This window comes from Apium graveolens, chromosome 7 (assembly GCF_009905375.1).
Source record: "Apium graveolens cultivar Ventura chromosome 7, ASM990537v1, whole genome shotgun sequence".
In the NCBI taxonomy this organism is placed as follows: Eukaryota; Viridiplantae; Streptophyta; class Magnoliopsida; order Apiales; family Apiaceae; genus Apium; species Apium graveolens.
Window position 1 is genome coordinate 70,617,487 of NC_133653.1, and position 17,370 is coordinate 70,634,856.

General features: G+C 34.3%; 3 protein-coding genes across 3 annotated transcripts; 1 reads left to right on the forward strand and 2 right to left on the reverse strand.

Annotated features, from left to right (window-relative positions):
- Positions 1 to 3,252: 3,252 nt before the first annotated feature.
- LOC141673036 (uncharacterized) lies at positions 3,253 to 5,756 on the reverse strand. Its single transcript, XM_074479768.1, has 3 exons — positions 4,746 to 5,756; positions 3,566 to 4,670; positions 3,253 to 3,478 (listed from the first exon to the last, which is right to left on the reverse strand). The coding sequence occupies exons 1-2, from the start codon at positions 5,232 to 5,234 to the stop codon at positions 4,053 to 4,055; spliced, it is 1,107 nt and encodes a 368-aa protein (XP_074335869.1). The 5' UTR covers positions 5,235 to 5,756; the 3' UTR covers positions 3,253 to 3,478; positions 3,566 to 4,052.
- Positions 5,757 to 7,402: 1,646 nt separating this feature from the next.
- LOC141672996 (uncharacterized) lies at positions 7,403 to 9,864 on the reverse strand. Its single transcript, XM_074479715.1, has 5 exons — positions 9,649 to 9,864; positions 8,620 to 8,760; positions 8,204 to 8,443; positions 7,804 to 7,863; positions 7,403 to 7,699 (listed from the first exon to the last, which is right to left on the reverse strand). Exons 1-5 carry the CDS (start codon positions 9,757 to 9,759, stop codon positions 7,595 to 7,597), a joined length of 657 nt encoding a protein of 218 aa, XP_074335816.1. The 5' UTR covers positions 9,760 to 9,864; the 3' UTR covers positions 7,403 to 7,594.
- A 4,344-nt stretch (positions 9,865 to 14,208) lies between these two features.
- On the forward strand, positions 14,209 to 15,260 carry LOC141673723 (uncharacterized). Its single transcript, XM_074480464.1, has 3 exons — positions 14,209 to 14,330; positions 14,445 to 14,582; positions 14,759 to 15,260. The coding sequence occupies exons 1-3, from the start codon at positions 14,209 to 14,211 to the stop codon at positions 15,258 to 15,260; spliced, it is 762 nt and encodes a 253-aa protein (XP_074336565.1).
- Positions 15,261 to 17,370: the final 2,110 nt, after the last annotated feature.

Here is a 17,370-nt window from a genome sequence, read left to right on the forward strand (position 1 = left end):
TCAGAAATCAGTATGTGGTAGATATGTATTTGTGGAGTAGTATTGTATGTGTCTGGCTCATATCTGAGAATTCAACAATCAATGGTTTATGAAGAATAAGGCTTATGGCTCAAGATCAATAAGAATCAGGGTTCAAGGTTAAATAGTTTAAAGCGCTTGCAATATAAAACATGAGTTATTTTGAATAATAGCGGCATATTATGTAAAAGTTCGAAAATATTTGCAATATATCTTGAAAAAAGGTTCAGAAGTACTTGCCTTATCACCGACGATTTCCACTTTACTTGTACTCATCTAACAGTTTCATTCATCAACCACTTTTCTTCTCTTTCTATGCCTTGCTGACTCTGCTAGGCATCACAAGTATCTATCAATTATTCATACTCATATCATTATAATCGTCACATAGACGTCATAAGCTTTTATCTACCCTTCGTTTCATCCAAATCCGATTTACGGATTAAAAGTTATGACTAAAACAGTCAAACCATAACCACATAGGCATATAACACATCAATCAGTTAGCACGTAACACATAACACGTAAGATATTCGATCAAAATAATTTTTCAAAGAAGATTCGGAGTCAAAATCATTTTGCAGGTATTTAATACGAATTTTTGAACATTTTTTGAAATTTAAACGGGACTCCGAATCATTTTATAATTAAATAATAGGGTTCGAACACCCGAATCTGGATTTAAAATAATTTTTTAATAATTATCGAGCCTTGAAAATAATTTTAAATAATATTTTAAAACTCGAAACTATTTTTCAGAATTTTTAAATCAAAAATAAATAATTAAATCTAATTATTAAATCAATTAAAATTAATCAATAATTAAATTAATTAATCAATTAATAATAAATTAATTGATTAATTAAAAACTAATTAAAATTAATTAATAAAATAATTCCGATTTATTTTTGAATAAATAAATAATTAAAACAATTTTCTGAATTTTTAAAATAATTTTCCAGAATTAAATATAGATTTTTAGAATTAAAACATAATTTTAAAATAATTTTTAAAATAAAAGAAATCAGAAACAGTTTCTGATTTTTGGTTTAGGAGAATTGAAGATTAAAACCGGGTTGTATCCTGGGTCAAAATCGACCCGACCGGGTCGTTCAAGAACAGACTGGTCGGTGCAAAAATCCGGCGACCAGATACTATCCCGGCGAGCCTCGATCAGTACCAGGACGTCACGATTCTTCATGCCTTTTGACTGGATTATGTTCACAATCTCAACAACAATCAAATCTTAGCAAAAACGGTGATAAAGCGTCCCCGGAGTCGAAGCTCCGGTGAACCGCCATTAAAGCCGGCAATTTCAAGCTTTTTCCGGCGAAACAAATTAGGCACCCAACGTCACATACACTTACATGAATTGAGTCATTTTTAAACGATCTATAAGCTGGTATAACTTAATCAAGCCCAGAATCATCAGGTTAAAAGTTCCCAAATCGAATTGAAAACATTCAAAGGCTAAAAACCCTAATTTTATAAATCCGATAATCAAACCTCATTTTCTATATGTTATTGAACTCCAAATTCATGATATAATATACCAAAATGACCAGGAAGAAATTATCTACCAGATTATGCTATCAAATCACACAAACAACATCACGAACATAAATTCCTATTTTAATTCATAAATAATTCAAAATAAAATAATTAATTCAGAAAAATACCTTGATTTCTGCACAAAAATGGATGGTTGATTCAGAAAGATATTTTTGAGAGCTTCGTTTTGATATATTGCACGCCCGAATCGGAGTTCGATAACGCCTTTGTTTGAGCGTTTGATTATGAAGAACACAACGTTTTTAGGGTTTTCTCTGTATTTCCTGTATTTTTACTGATTGATTATGATTATACGAAGAAAATGAAATAATAAAAGGGCTATATCTGTCTTTCGAGAATACGGGTTTTGTTGGTACATCGAAATAATTATCGTATCGAAAATTGTGCGTCGGGCCGCGCACGGGTCAAACCGTAATCCGAATTGAAAAAGTCAAAATACGAAAAATGTCCGGAATTACTAGATTAGGTTAGGAAGGAGTTTTCGGAGGAGTTTCGGGTTGTAAAAACGTAAAAATGATTGAAGTCAGACGATTCCCGGCTTTATAAAATAATTTTGTAATTATTCAGAAAATAATTAATAAATTCATAAATCAATATAAAATTATATAACAGCCCAAAAATTACCAGAAAAATACCTTAATTACCTATATTTTATTCTCGTCATAATAAAATTAACATACTTATATTTTACCACATATCAACATCCACATAACAACACCAATCGTCAAATATTTCACCCAAAAATCAGATAATAATCATATAAAAATTATTTATTGATAAAAAAATAATTACACGCGATATCCCGGATATTACACCCATAACCCATAATCACTACTTCTCTTCTTCTTCAGTTTATTTTCTTGCAATTAGGGTTCATCATTTTACCCTTCTTTCTACCATGTCCACTTCCAAAAGCTCCACAGCCTCAACCCCATCCGTTAACAATTCATTTAACTCGTATAGAATCTATAAAAACAACTTCGGTGTCGATCATGGATATGATAATATTAAATGTAAGTGTGATATTGTATCACCCCTTCAAGAAGCTTAGAAAGAAGGTACTCAAGATCCAGGTCGGAGGTTTTTTGGCTGTAAGAACTATAGGGATCCCTGCAAGAACTATAGGGATTTCTGCAAGAAGTGCAATTTTTTTGTGGGCTGATCCACCCTACACTGATAGAGCCCGAGAAGTTATACATGGATTGAAGGAAAAAAAAAGAAGATGAAAGATGTCGAATTGGCTAAAATCAAGCAAGAGTTGAGTTTCGTAGAAAGGAAAATATTAGTAATTGATGAAGAGCGTATGGCAATACAAAAAAAGATGGACGACATAACAGAAATGGTGAAGGAAAAAGCTCATTTCAGAACGAAGAAGATGCTATGCTTTGTTATCTTAGTTTGTTTTGTGGTTATGTTCTTTAAGTAATGTTAATGATGCAATATGTATGTAAGAATTAGTTATTTATGTTTATGTTTATGTGATAGTATAACATTGAGATGTTTGAAATAAACACAGTGCCAAAGCTATATATTAAGACCACAAGATCAATCCATTGTGCGTACATAGAGTTATACTACATAAATAGTAGTTCAATGTCACAAAAGAACTCAAATAACAAGAGTTTAAAGTTAAACGCACTATCTTAAAAGTACTCAAATGGTTCTAACTTTGGCATAAATAATTCATCTACTTTTTCCTTGGGTGTGGCAGTCCTGCTATTCTCTTTCTTGGAGTTGATTTTTTCACTTGTCCCACTGCACTTGTTGGAGGTTTGTTGCTAACTGGTGGATTAGTCACAGTTGGAGTGGTCACGGGTGGAGTGCTAACAGGTGGAGTGTTGTCGGTGCTCATTTGTCCCATATGCTTCCTCAACCCCGGATTTGGCATCTACAATATAAATAAAAAAATGTATTAAAAAAACCATTGATATAAACTTATCTTAAACATTTATCGACATAAACTGATGTAACTTACAAATTTCATGAAACTGATGTTCTTGTTCTCTTAAGATCTCATCCATCATATCATTTTCACCTGCTGTTTCCTCTCTCCCCTGCCTTTCCAGTTCTTCCACAACTTCATCTTCAGCAGTTTGTTCATTCTGTGTCTTCTTTCCCCTGTTCCTCTTCTTTGAATTCTCTGGGAACTTATCTTTATTTGGACATTTACCCCTTTTGTGGCCAGCTTCTCTGTACAGACCACAATGCATAACTCTACCCTCATAGCTAACTCTTACCTTCTTACCACTGGACACAACACCCTCCCAACCCTCTCTCCTTCTCATCTTTTTGGGTCTTCCTTTTAGTTTCTTTTTAATTAGTGGAGGTAACACTAAGTCACCCTCCACATCTTCCCAAAAATCTTCCCCCCTTATCACATCCAAACAGTATGAATAAGTCTGCATATATGTTTCCTTTAAATAACATGAGTGAACATAATCAATGGGATTCTTTCTAGCCTCTTAAATTACAGTAACACCCTGACAACAGGGTATACCTAACAAATCCCAAACTCTACAAGAACAGGACCTTCTTTGCAGATTAACTGAACAAGATGTGCCCCTACCCTTTACAACATAAGTCTCCCTACCATCCCACAGAATAGTAAGCCCACATGATTCCTTAATTGCTTCATCTAAAATTTGTTTAGCTTTTGGAACAATAACAATATCCTGTCTTGACATTCTATCTCTTTTTTGATGAACTCTTGTCATAAGCATGTCATGGATCTCTATAAACATATCAATAATAGGCATATATCTTGCTTTCAAAATCCATGAGTTAAAACACTCACTTATATTATTTTCAGTGGAATCAGTCAATGAGTGTGTCTTAAAAAAAGCCTTGGACCACATACCTGGTTCTAAGTCACTCATCTTCTCAAAAGCACCTTTAGAGGCTTTCTCAAGTGCCTTCATTGCTTTCTTATAGGCCTGGAGGTGAGTTGCTGTTGATGCTTCAAAAAATGCATTCATGACCAAATTACTTGGATGTTTGCTCTTCAAGTTGGCAGATAGGTGTCTTGTGCAAAATCTATGCTCCACTTGTGGTAACAATTCCCTGATTGTCTTGTCCATCCCCTGACATATAAACAATACATGATTTAGATCAAGATGAAAATTAATTGAAAGTTGTACAAGTTGGGAAATAAGTACCTTCTGTTGGTCAGAAATGAGTGTCTTCCTATGTCCATCTTTAAGATCAAGATCAGTTATTAACAGCTCCAGAAACCACTTCCATGACTCATAGTTTTCACTTTCAACTACTGTCATTGCTACAGGGTAAATACAATTTTCTGCATCTCTCCCTACTGCAGAAAGCAATTGGCCACCAGTCACTGTCTTCAAGAAGCACCCATCAAGGCCTAGAATTGGTCTGCAAGAATGTTTCCACCCATTCTTCAAGGATGCATAACACACATATATTCTTCTAAATCTGTTTGCATCTCCTTCTTGCAACCTTGTAGTAGAGATCTTAACTGTGTTGTCTTTGTTACTCCTTAAAACCTCACCTGCAAATTTCATAATTATGACATAATGTTCTTTCATTTTCTCCTCAATACCACAAAGAGCTTGCTTCCTAACTCTGGAGCATTTAGAATCACACACATTTACCTTGAGTACCCTTTTAAACTCTTCTCGCATCTCTCCAATTTTCCAGTTTGGATTTTTCCTAATTTTATCCCCATACAGAACTACAAGATACTTGGTAGTGACTAGCTTGTTTTTATAATTCCACACACAGTTATGCTCATCTATTATTGACTTTAAGTGCCACACATCCTTTTTCTTTATTATAACTTACCCACATTCTAAAAGGACACCCATGTGCACACCCAACTTGGACCCTTTTTAAGTCATCATGTACGAACTTGTAGGGTCTACCATTAGCCATTGAACAGGACCTCACAGCTTGCTTAAAGTCACTCTTATTACCAAATACCATCCCAGCTTTAAATTTAATATTGTTGGCAGATGTGTTAACATTAAAGACCCCATCTACACACTTCATTTTCTGTTTATCTGGGGGAGGGTTAGCAAAACAGAACTCATCATCATTCTCCACACTACTAGGATAAAAACCCTCATCTGATCCAGTAGAATCATCATATTCCATCCCTGACATTTCATGTAAATTAGCTTCCCTCTCCAATTCATCCATTTTTCTTTTTTCTTCTCTACAAGCTTTCCTAATTTCTACATACTTATCATCACTACATTTATAATTATCCATTTCTTCATCAGATTCAGGGGCAGGACTCACATGATACACATAAAGCACAATATTATAAGCACATTCCTTACTTAATTCAATCAATATTGGCTTACTTTCAGCATTCAGTACATAAATCTTCAATGCAGGAGTTCTAAAATAAAGGGAATCATACTCACCAACAACAACACCAAATGTGGTCTTTAAATCATTAGTACTAAGGTTTTCAAAGTCGATTTCCTTATAAGCCTTTTTTACATTACTTGTGTAGGAGGAAAACGGAACATGAAAAAAATAACCTCCATAATAGACTGTCACATTGTACAAGTTTTTCCTGTTAAATATAAACAAATTAAGAACCCTAATTGCAAATATGACCATATAAAATCATATATTCAAAGCAAGAATATTTAGCTCTAATTAACTGTAAAAAGTTCAGATATAACATTATTTACGTTGTTTCTTTATCGGTGGTCTGATTTGCATCTTCAAAATTTGATTTAGCTTCATTACCCTTCTCCGTTTCATTGTTGTCTCCATCTGATACAAACAGGTAATCAATATCATCACTATCGATATCATCGATTGGTTGAGTTAAACGAACCTCAACACCCGATCGAGTTTGAACCATTCTTGCGATTAGGGTTTAGATCGTACAGTCGGTTGTAAAGAGGGGTTTTAATTTTGGGATAAAGAGTTTTAATTTTGGGATAAAGGTTAAAAGGGTCGTGGGTTTTAATTGGGTCGGGTTTAATTTGTTGGGTGGTTTTAGGATTGGGCGGGTCAATTATCTGATGTGACATCCGACTCTATAGTCAACGGGATTTAACGTTCGTGAAACTTTTAACGTGTTGAATGATTAAGTTGAACACTATTATTTCTTCAGTGACCTCATTGACAGCTTTTTGAGTTCGATTATCCAAGTGAAAGTTAAGGGTCACTTCAGTGACCAAAACGCCATTTAACCCCTTTTTACTCGGGTTCACTTCTAGTGCGACTTTATGAAAAGAAGTCAAAGATAAGATGGATCATTCGATTTCAATTTTTAAGAGCCATATTAAAACAAGCAGTTCTTCTTTCAATAAAACAAAAGATTTTCTAACTTGCATCTTCGAAGTTCAAACACAGGCTGCTTTCGTACATCACACTCTCATTATCTCTTTTTTTTTACTAATTTTGTAATTAGAAACAACTTCATAATAAATAAGAAACATCCTAATAATCTGTCATACATAGCATACACAAATATCACGTGTTCCGTCTGCTTATTCATATTCATTAACACTTTAATTACAAATCAATAGTAGCTCAGTATTTTTTTTCCTGTTTACTCACAAGGTCCGAAAGTCAACATTCAACAAAAGAGAACGAGAAAGACATCATTATAACAGAATTATTGGGCAATAGTAGCTAAATTTGATGATCTCAGCACATTAATCAAAAACCTTTTTAAAATGCTCTTTCCCTAGTCTTGGTTGATATCCCATTCCAAGGAAGTATATTATTAAAAAAAAATCTTAAGAACCCATCCCATACCATTTCTATAGACCCTTTTAGGACTATGATCTATGAGACTAAATAAAAAACAAATTCAATAAAATACTCTAAAGAAAGTACTACTTATCCATGAAATTTAACACAAACTATATGCATAAACTTGTCCACAGCATCTGACCAAAAAAATAAAAATATTGTCCATAACATCTCACAAATTTCCCATGCAAAAGTATCCCACAAATTTTAGACCAGAGGTTGAACAACCATGTGAACAAACTAAATTTCATGACCTAGTTCAACTAAAGTTCTTCATAGGGTCCATAGCTTTACCCGATCTAGCATCTGTCCACGCTTTTCCAATTGTACGTTTCATTTCCTCATCACCTTCCTCATACATGTTCTGCAATCACAGACAAGGATTTGTTTACAGTCAAGTAATAGTAAAGACCAAGACAGACAGACAATAAATGGCTATCTCATTACTCATATAAACCAAAATGCTACCTTCATCAAATCCATAATTCCTGCCATTGGATCTTTTTCCTTGTCCATGCTGGGCTTGATCTAAAACATTAAAAACCCATAAATTAGTTTACACTAAATTCAATTTAATTATTATCATATAGGTTAAACACTTAAATCTAAATACCCTCAACTACTTGACCATCTTTCCTGATTTTTTTACTCTTTCCAGTAAAGGGGTTAACATCTCCAATTTTAACCATACAGCCATAAAGGCCATCACAAAATGCCATGTCAGAAACTACTGATACAACAGTAAAAGCAGAGAGTTTCATCCCTGAACTACAAAGACTAACAATTAAACCTAAAATAAAACATAACCGTTGGGGGTACTCGTCTGTATTATACTATTGAATTTAGCATTTTCCAAGATTAAACATACCTTCTCCTCTTTGTAATGCAAATCCGTCCACGTACCCCTGGATGCTTTGTATAGAGTGATGACTACCCTTGTGGGCTTGACTAGCAACTTACATTTCTCAGGGTCGATCTTCTTGTTCAGCTTAGGTAAGGCATAGCGGTAGTTTTTACCTTGGACATCATGAAATTTAATGTCAATGGACTGGGGCTTGAAGTCCGACTCAATTTTCTGCTGATCGACTCCCTCCAGAAACACATAAATCTACACAGCAGATAAATTGTCATTGAAGACTTTCAATTTAAACAGCCCGAGATATTAACAAAGCAAGTACAAACTGAGCTCTAAGGTTAAATATTAAAATCAATATGCATACAATTATATATTCCTACATAGTATTAAGAAATAAAACAACAAAGAGCATCTATTAGTGGTAGTACCTTGACTTTGTCATCATCCTGATCCCAGCTAAACGATCCAAGCGTGACATACTTGAGTGCAGGGTCGGTAACCACCTGTTTTGCAGCTGCTATCGGAGTCGGTATTTTTGGGGTTTCTTTGGGTATAGCATCTTTTGAAAGCTGGACAATAGAAGAAACCAACAAAAATTATTTAAATTCCCTATATAGAGCAAATGTAAACCACCAAACCCAGTACAGTACAAAATTAACCACCAAAATTATGCGATAACCACAAATATAGAACACATGTATTATTTCATCTCCACAAATTCATATTTGGCAGTACTACCCCAATTTATATGGAAATGCAATAACATTTGCCTCATTAGTAGAATTGGATTTAGGATTCCTTTGGAGCACTAAAATTTATCTAAACATGTTCCGTAAATTTTCAACAGAAATATTAAAATCTATGAATAGATCAAAGAACTACTAACCCAAGTATCATACAAAATAAACCAACAAAGATCACGCAATTACCACAAAAATAAGAAAACACATATTATACAAATCCCGACAACTTCCAACTGGCGGTATTACCCCAATTTAAAAGGAAATGCAAGAACATTTCTGTCACGAATAGAATTAAATTAATGATTTCATTAAAGCACTAAAATTCAACTCAACTTATTCAGTAAATACAAAATTTCAAAGAAACAATAACGAATAATATCGAGATACTGGCACAAGAGAAAAGCAGAAACACACTTGCACAATATAAAAAAATATTGCTAACAAAAACATTTAACAAGTACGATAAACCCATTAACAAAACTAAATTATATACGAATTGAATCAAACACATAACTTAATCTATCAAGAAAACAAGAATCTCTAGTTTCAAGTTTTTATTTTAGTAGAATTGATTATAAAGATCAATACTTTTTTCACTAATTAACATTCAATCAATTAAAACAAACAGAACATAAAAAACCCATCACATAAACACCAAACAAATTACACAAATAAATAACAATAAAATTAAAAAGAAATAAAGAAAAGAAAGACCTTTTCCAAGTTGTTGATTTCAGAGTTGATAAGAGAAACAATACGGGGTCGTTTTACAACGCTTTGAAGCTGACGAAGCTCCTCCAAATCTAGGGCTATTTCATCTGCCATTTTCACCCCTCTCCTCTATTTTTTTTGTTTTCAACAAGTATTAATTTGATAAACCCTTGAATTTAAAAAGCGTTTTGGGGATTTTTTTTAAAGAGAACGGGATGGTTCTGGAACGTACTTGTGTATTGTGGATTACTACTTACTGGGCCGACTTTTTTTAATCATATTGTTTTGGGCTAGCGGAGGAGACTACACTTTTATAATGTTTCACTTTGGACAACAAAACAAATTTGAAGACTAACGGTGCGTTTGGTATTACTGTTGCAGAGAGCAACAACAGCCTTTCGCTGAAAAACTGTTTGGTAAAATTTAAAAGCTGATTTTCGGAAAAGTGTTTTTGGCCTAAAAGCTGTTGTTAGAGAAAGTAAGTACCCTCATGCTTTTAGAAAAAGCTGCTTTCAGTTGTTGCGGGAAGGAGATGTTGATTTCATCATCAAACCTTACCCAAAATATCATTATTTTTAATTTTTTTCATCAAAACATATACGTATCAAAAAAAATTACCAAACAGTCATTTGATTTTTACAACACCCTTTTCAGCAATATTTTTTCTAACAGGACAGTAATTTTTAACAGCAATTACAAACAGAGCCTAAATTTTTTAAATTTAAATAGAGAAAAATGTCCTAATGCAGTGTATTTTTAATGATAATATTTTAATTTTTTTAATCAAATTATGTAATTTAAAAATAGTTCATGCATATATATTAAAGTTTTTTTGTACCCGCCTAAATTAGGTGATTACATACTTGAGCATTAATCTCGTATAAATAACTGTGTACTTTATGTGGTGTTGACTTATTGCATAATTCTTTTTTATGATGGAAACTTATTGCATTATTCTTAAAAATAATGTTCTAAATGGCAGAATGAGAGAAATGGTCCTTATTTTAACAAGAAGGAAACATCGCACAAAACAATAATGTCATTTAGCATTTTCAATGTTCGTAACTCTATGCAAATAGTAATTTTTTTTAAAAAAACTGAAAATGTAACATGAAGTTATATTTTTTTTTGTCAAGAATCAGGTAACTCGTGGATGAATTGCATATTTGCATCCGAATATAATACCCGAAGGGAGGAGTTCCTTCATAAGTTTGTTTTTAATAATCAGACATATCAATATGGTCACTGAACTAAAGGGCACATATCAGAAAACATACTCAAGTTATCGGCGTCTCACTTGCACCACTATAGTTGCCAGTAATGATAGCCCCATTAGTCTTCGTTGTTGATTTGACGTTACAGTCCTAATGGAAGTTACACGTGGAGTGATATGGCAACTGGTGGCGGTTAACGTGTACTTCGACTAAGCATGAGTGAATTATAATAGGAAAAAAGAAATATAAACGGTCATAAAATAAACAGAGAGCAATTAGGGTGAGATTGTAGAATTGGGAAAAAAACCCTAACCATAAAATCGGTCGATTGAGGGCTAGATCATTCATAAAATTGGTCGATTGAGGGCGTTTAGGAGTTCGATTAGCGACTTACATCTTCAATCTCTGTAGTAAAAGGTATGTCCGCGTTGTTTAATATATGAGCTCATGTATTTGTTGAGATGTATGTGTGTGTAATTGAGTTTATATGTAAGTATGTGTATATTTATGTGTTATTTTGTGTTTTCACAACATGTCCACCACTATATATCTTCACCATCACGGTAATTTCATACATCCTCCCACTGTCACTTATGTTGGGGGTAGAACTAAAGTTATTAAAGATTTTGATAGTGATTTGTTATCGTTTCGGGATCTTGAAGATTTTGCTGTAAAATATGAATATGATGTGAATGTTTTGGTATATTTTAAGTGTGATGGTCACAACTTTAAAGATGGGACTAGATTAATTTATGATGATGTATCTGTCCGAGATTTGGTAGCATTATATAAGCCCTATGGTAGGATAGACCTTTATTTTGATCATTTCGACCTTGATGAGTTAGTCGATGTTCCACACACCCCAAAATAAAGTAATAGGATTGCTAATGTCGAGGATAAAATTATAGTTATAGAAACATTTAGTGATAATAATGAAAAGGAGGAGGATGGTTTGAGTGATGACAAGGATGATCCTGAGTATCAAAATGTGAGTGAAAGTGAGGAATCAAATGAAGAGAGTGAAGTCCCTGATAATGTGGAAGTGATTATGAGTTGCATGCTATAAGGGAAAATGCTAAGAAGTTTAAAGATAACCTTTATAATGCTATGAATATACCTCAGAAATCTCCAAGTGAAGACTCTAGTTTTGACTCTCAAAACTTGAGGTCTCTGTCATCCTTAAGTGAGGATGAGAATTCTAAAATTGGGTATGTAGGTGATAAGTGGATTTTATATCCACTTGGAATGCTTTATTACAAGCTTAAATTGGTGTTTTGGACTCAAGTTATTGGTATTTTGATGTGTTTTTGTGTTATTGCATTTCAGGTATTAGTTAAATGAAGAAAAGAGCTTTTAAAGGAAATATGATGAAAAGTGATCAGAATTGGAAGCCAAGGCCATTGTCAAGTTGTAGAAAATCTCGTTAACTTCGCGTGGGCAGTTGAATCGCCTAATTCTGACGAGTAGAACTCAAGTTATGGCCAAAACAAGATTCATCCAGGTCCACTAGGGGCGTATATATACTTAAAAAAAGGGTTTTCATCATCCGGGAAGATTGGAATACCAAGAAGAAGGCCTAGAAGCACAGAACAACTCCGAAAAAGAAGATCTTGTTTTCAACTTGTGATTCCTTGAATTAGTTGTAACTTTGGATGCTCGTTTTCATTCTTGTTGAACCTAGATCTCGTTTATTCGTACTTTGATTATTATTTAGTTTATTAAGACCTTGTTTTATACCATGCTTTCATTGGAACCCATGGTGACGATGAGTTCAATTATGGGCTAATCGTTGTCATGGAGTTCTAGCGGATTTACTTATGGATTTCAATAATTAATTTGTTTTGATATCTTGGTGTGTGGTGATTGATTGATATCCTAGTATTGGTTGTGCTTATTTGTCTTATGTGCGTAGCTAACATATAAGATAGCGTGTTAATCTCTATTGAAGCGACAGTGAATATAGAGGTTTAGAACTTGCCATGCTAGCATAGGTTCATGTATTGTATGCATGATTAGTGGGTAACTCTAACCATCTTACTTGCCCTATGTAATCAAGATAGATAACTTGTGCTTAAACCGTTATGTTGTCAAATTCTATAGACATATAGGGTCTCAATATAATTGGTGCCTATTCAGCTTCTATCTCTTTTGTGGATGTCTGGTAGAATGGTACTCGTGCAACGAAAGTTGGCGTTTATCAGTTTCGTGTTATCTGATTAGTGTCCTCACCATCACATACTAAGGTTAAGAACGAGAAGGCTATTGAATGAAGTAGTAATGAAGTTAGAATCCCATGTTTGTCATATATAGTAATTCAACCTCAATTCTCTTAGTTAATGTTATTTAGTATAATCTCTTAGTTTAATAAAAACCCAATTTGTTATTTGTCTTAGCATTGAGCGATAACCATACATTGTTGCATAGGTGCATAAATTGAACTTAACCTAAACCAGTCTCTGTGGGAACGAATCTGATTTATATCTTATACTACTTGTGAACGCGTATACTTGCGTGAATATTAGCGCGTGTTTTCGCCCTAACAGTAGGTCCACCTAACCCCAAGAAAAGAAGAGCATTTAAGAAAATTGGAGGTAGGAATTAGGTTCGAAAATGGGAAGTTGGGATGAAATTTGTGAACATGGCTGAATTTAGGGAGTTTGTGAGGAGATATGGTGTCCTTGAGAGAAGAGGGGTTCAGTTTCTAACTAATGATAGTAGAAAATGCCAAGTATGCTGTGAGGGAGAGTGTCCCTTCTACATGTGGTGTAGTAGGGACAAAGATAGCGAGACATGCACAATTAAAATACTTGTTGACTCACACTTGTGCACTAAACCATACAACAACAAAATGGCAACAACTAGATACTTGTGTGATTTGTTTGGAGATAGGATTAGAAAGAACCCTCAGTGGAGTTGTAAGGAGATGGCTGAAACTATAAAAAATGAATTGGAAATTCATGTGCCTAAGATAAAGATTCTTAGGTTGAGAAAAATGGCACTTGAAGAAATTGTATAAAGTCTTAAACAACATTATTCAAGGGTCAGAGATTATGGTCATGAGGTGCTTCTTAATAATGTTCGTGACACTGTAAAAATTTCAACAACCAAATTGAATGAAGAGGATCCTGTGAAGTTCAAGAGGATATATGTATGCTACTTTGCTCTGAAAAGTGGTTGGAAGGCTGGTTGTAGAAAAGTAATGGGATTAGATGAATGTTTTCTGAAAACAGTTTGTGGTGGCCAGCTATTATCTGTTGTTGGAAGGGATGGAAACAACCAAATATTTCCAATTTGTTATGTAGTTGTTGAATCTGAAAATACAGATTATTAGTTGTGGTTCATTACCTTGATGAGGGATGATTTGAAATTAGAAGATGGCTTTGGATTGACAATAATAAGTGATCAGCAGAAGGGATTAAAAAATGCTGTGAATGAGCTCCTCCCATCTGTTGAACACAAACTCTGCACAAGGCATCTTTGTGCCAACTTCAAAAAGAATTAATGTTACTTACTTTACTCTTCAATTTCTTAACTTTTCTGTTTTTATTTCAAGTGTAATGTTACTAATACTTCCACTTATTTCAGGTTTAATACTGGGATTTTGAAGAGGTGCTTTTGGAAAATTGCATTACCAACACACAAGGTGGCTTATGCAAGAGCTATGAGAGAACTTGAGAAACATTCTAAGGTTGCCCATGCACACCTGTCAAAGTTTGACCCCAAGTAATAGTGTAGATCTCATTTTGCAACCCATTCCTTGGTTGACAATATAGACAATAACATGTCTGAAAGTTTCAACAACTGGATCATCAATGAAAGGTACTTAAACTTAACTCTTTTTATGTTTTGTGTCCCCTGAATATGTAACTATTTTGATCACAATCTCTTTTATGGACTAGGTTTATGCCCCTGCTTACAATGCTACAAGAGATTCACTATAAGCTGATGACAAGAATGACTACAAGAAGGGATGAGATGTTGAACACTAATCTCCAGATATGTCCCAGAATTAAGAAAAAATTGGATTTGCTAGTCACAGAATCAAGGAAATGGTCTGCTGCTTGGGATGGGGCCAAGAAGTTTCAGGTGAAGAGTGGAATAAGATCTATAACAGTTGATTTGGAGAATGGAACTTGTGACTACAGAATGTATGATCTCACAGGCATACCATGCCATCATGCAATTGCTGTTATCCACTCAAGGAGGCAAGAACCGCTTGACTATGTATCTGGGTACTATAAAAGGGATAAATACCTTGCTACCTACAAATTTTCACTGGAAGCAATAAAGGGGGAAGAATATTGGGATTTCCACTCAACTGAAACAATGTTGCCACCAGATATTCCTAAAAAACTAAGAGGAAGACCAAAGAAAATGAGGAGGAGAGAGGAGTGGGAATGAGGTAGCAGAAGGTAAGCCACACCATCTCCAGGATTTTTATTACAGAGGCTCACCAATAAGAGAGTAATGCATTGTAGTAATTGCAGACTTCCAGGCCATAGAGTCTCTAAATGCCCAACTAAGAAGTCTGGTGAGAATAAAGCCACTCAAGGAGATGCACCTGATGAAGAGGCAAGTAAGAAAAGAAAAGACAACACCACAGAACTTGTGAACAAGTCAGCCAAGGAGAAGAAAAGGCAAAAACTAGCTGTGAGAAGGCCTTAGAAAGGAATTAAAATTAATGAGCCCCAAAATCAAAGCTCACAGACTGGTGCTAAAAAGGTAAATGAGCCATCATATACAGGTAAAGGGAATTTGCCTATACAGGAGGAAGAAAAAGATAATAGTGATGAAAGTGAGATAGGTGAAGAAGATGTGTGGAGATTGTTTGAGCATGATTATACAAATGATGAAGCTGATCAACATGAAAGGGAGGATGCAGAGAAGTGTCAAGGCATTGATGATTTAATTGATGAAACAATTTCAACAATGAGGATGAAATTAAAGAAGGCCAAGGCAGTGGCTCAAGGTGGAACAGAAGGAGTTCAGCTGGCTGATGATGAGCCCCTTGCTTTCTTTAAGAAAGTTCCAAGGAAGAAGATGCCTTTGGTGAAAGGTAAGGGTGCAGATGAATGGGAGCTAGTGGCAAGGACTATGCTCAGTTTAGTGAGAAGCTTAGAGGTCCTGTAGGGACAAAGGCTGTGTTCATGCCTATACCAGGATTGGTACCTTTCAGACCACAAGATGTACACCACCTGCAAACACACCACCTACAAGAGCTGAACAGAGCACTAGTTCAATCAACAACCATCCTCCACCAGAGAGAAGGACTTATGCATTTAGACTAAGCACTGAGTTAAAAAGGCTAAGTGGGTTGAAGAAGACTCCAGAAGATCCAATTAACCTAGCTAAGTGAATCAAGTTTGCATTTTAGGCCTCAAAATTATGACTTTAAGACCTTGGATTTGCTTTTGATGTAATTTTATTATCTGTGTTGGTTAAAGACATTGTAAGACTTCTTTGGATTTGGTATTCAAGACTTATGACCTAATTTATGCTATTTATGTTTTGGATATGCTTTCTTTTACATTCAAGTCCAATTTTATTTAGATTTTTGTCATGTTCTCTTAACTGTTATCTGTCAAAATTTATTATAATTGTCATGACAAATTGTAAAGTAGTACAAGTAGCAAAATTTGGTCTTTATGACCTTTTTATTCATTGCATATATGCCAAACATACAACACATTCTGATCAAAACAATTACTCTTAACAATCATTACACATACACATTTACTGCCATAAACTAACTGCTACATGTTCATCACAAATGCAACCACCAATATAGCTACCAACACACAAATTTTCAGTTGTCTTTTCATGTTTTGCTTCTCAGCCTCCAACATAATTCTTGCATCAGTAAGTACCTTTCTTTCTTCCTTCAAAAGCTTCTTTTTTTAACACTCTCAGATAAATCATGTTCAACAAGCTTCAACTTCTCATCCAAATAAATCCTCTTGTGATTTAAGTGAGTAATCACTTCCAACGCTCTTGGACAGAAATTCTCTTCAAACCATTGAAAATAATGACATCCTAGGCCTTCCTATAATTAAAAATCACCACAATTTTAAAAACAAAATTAATTTATTGTTAAATGAAAACAAATTATTACCTTAGCTACGTGACAAGTATAGAATCGTCTTCCAGGATTTTTTAAAGTCCAAGAAGCACAAACTCTAGCTTGTCTCTCACAAAAACACAATTTATGTTCTTCCTTCTTCACCGACTACAGAGAGGAGGAACTTTCAGTGTGTTGTGCATATGTTGTGTACTTGATGATTACATAAATAAAACACCTAAGTAGATTTTACTTAGTGAAATATTGTAGCACTCGACGAATAAGGATTATAGTCCCGACGGATAAATCATTATAGTCCCGACGGATGATGACTTATTATCTATCGAGTGAGTAGCTTATGTAATAATAAGTCTGTAGCACATTTCTGCATACACCTTTGTATAGATTCTGTAGTAGCATATAAGTCATGTTGACTTTAACTAGATATGCAGA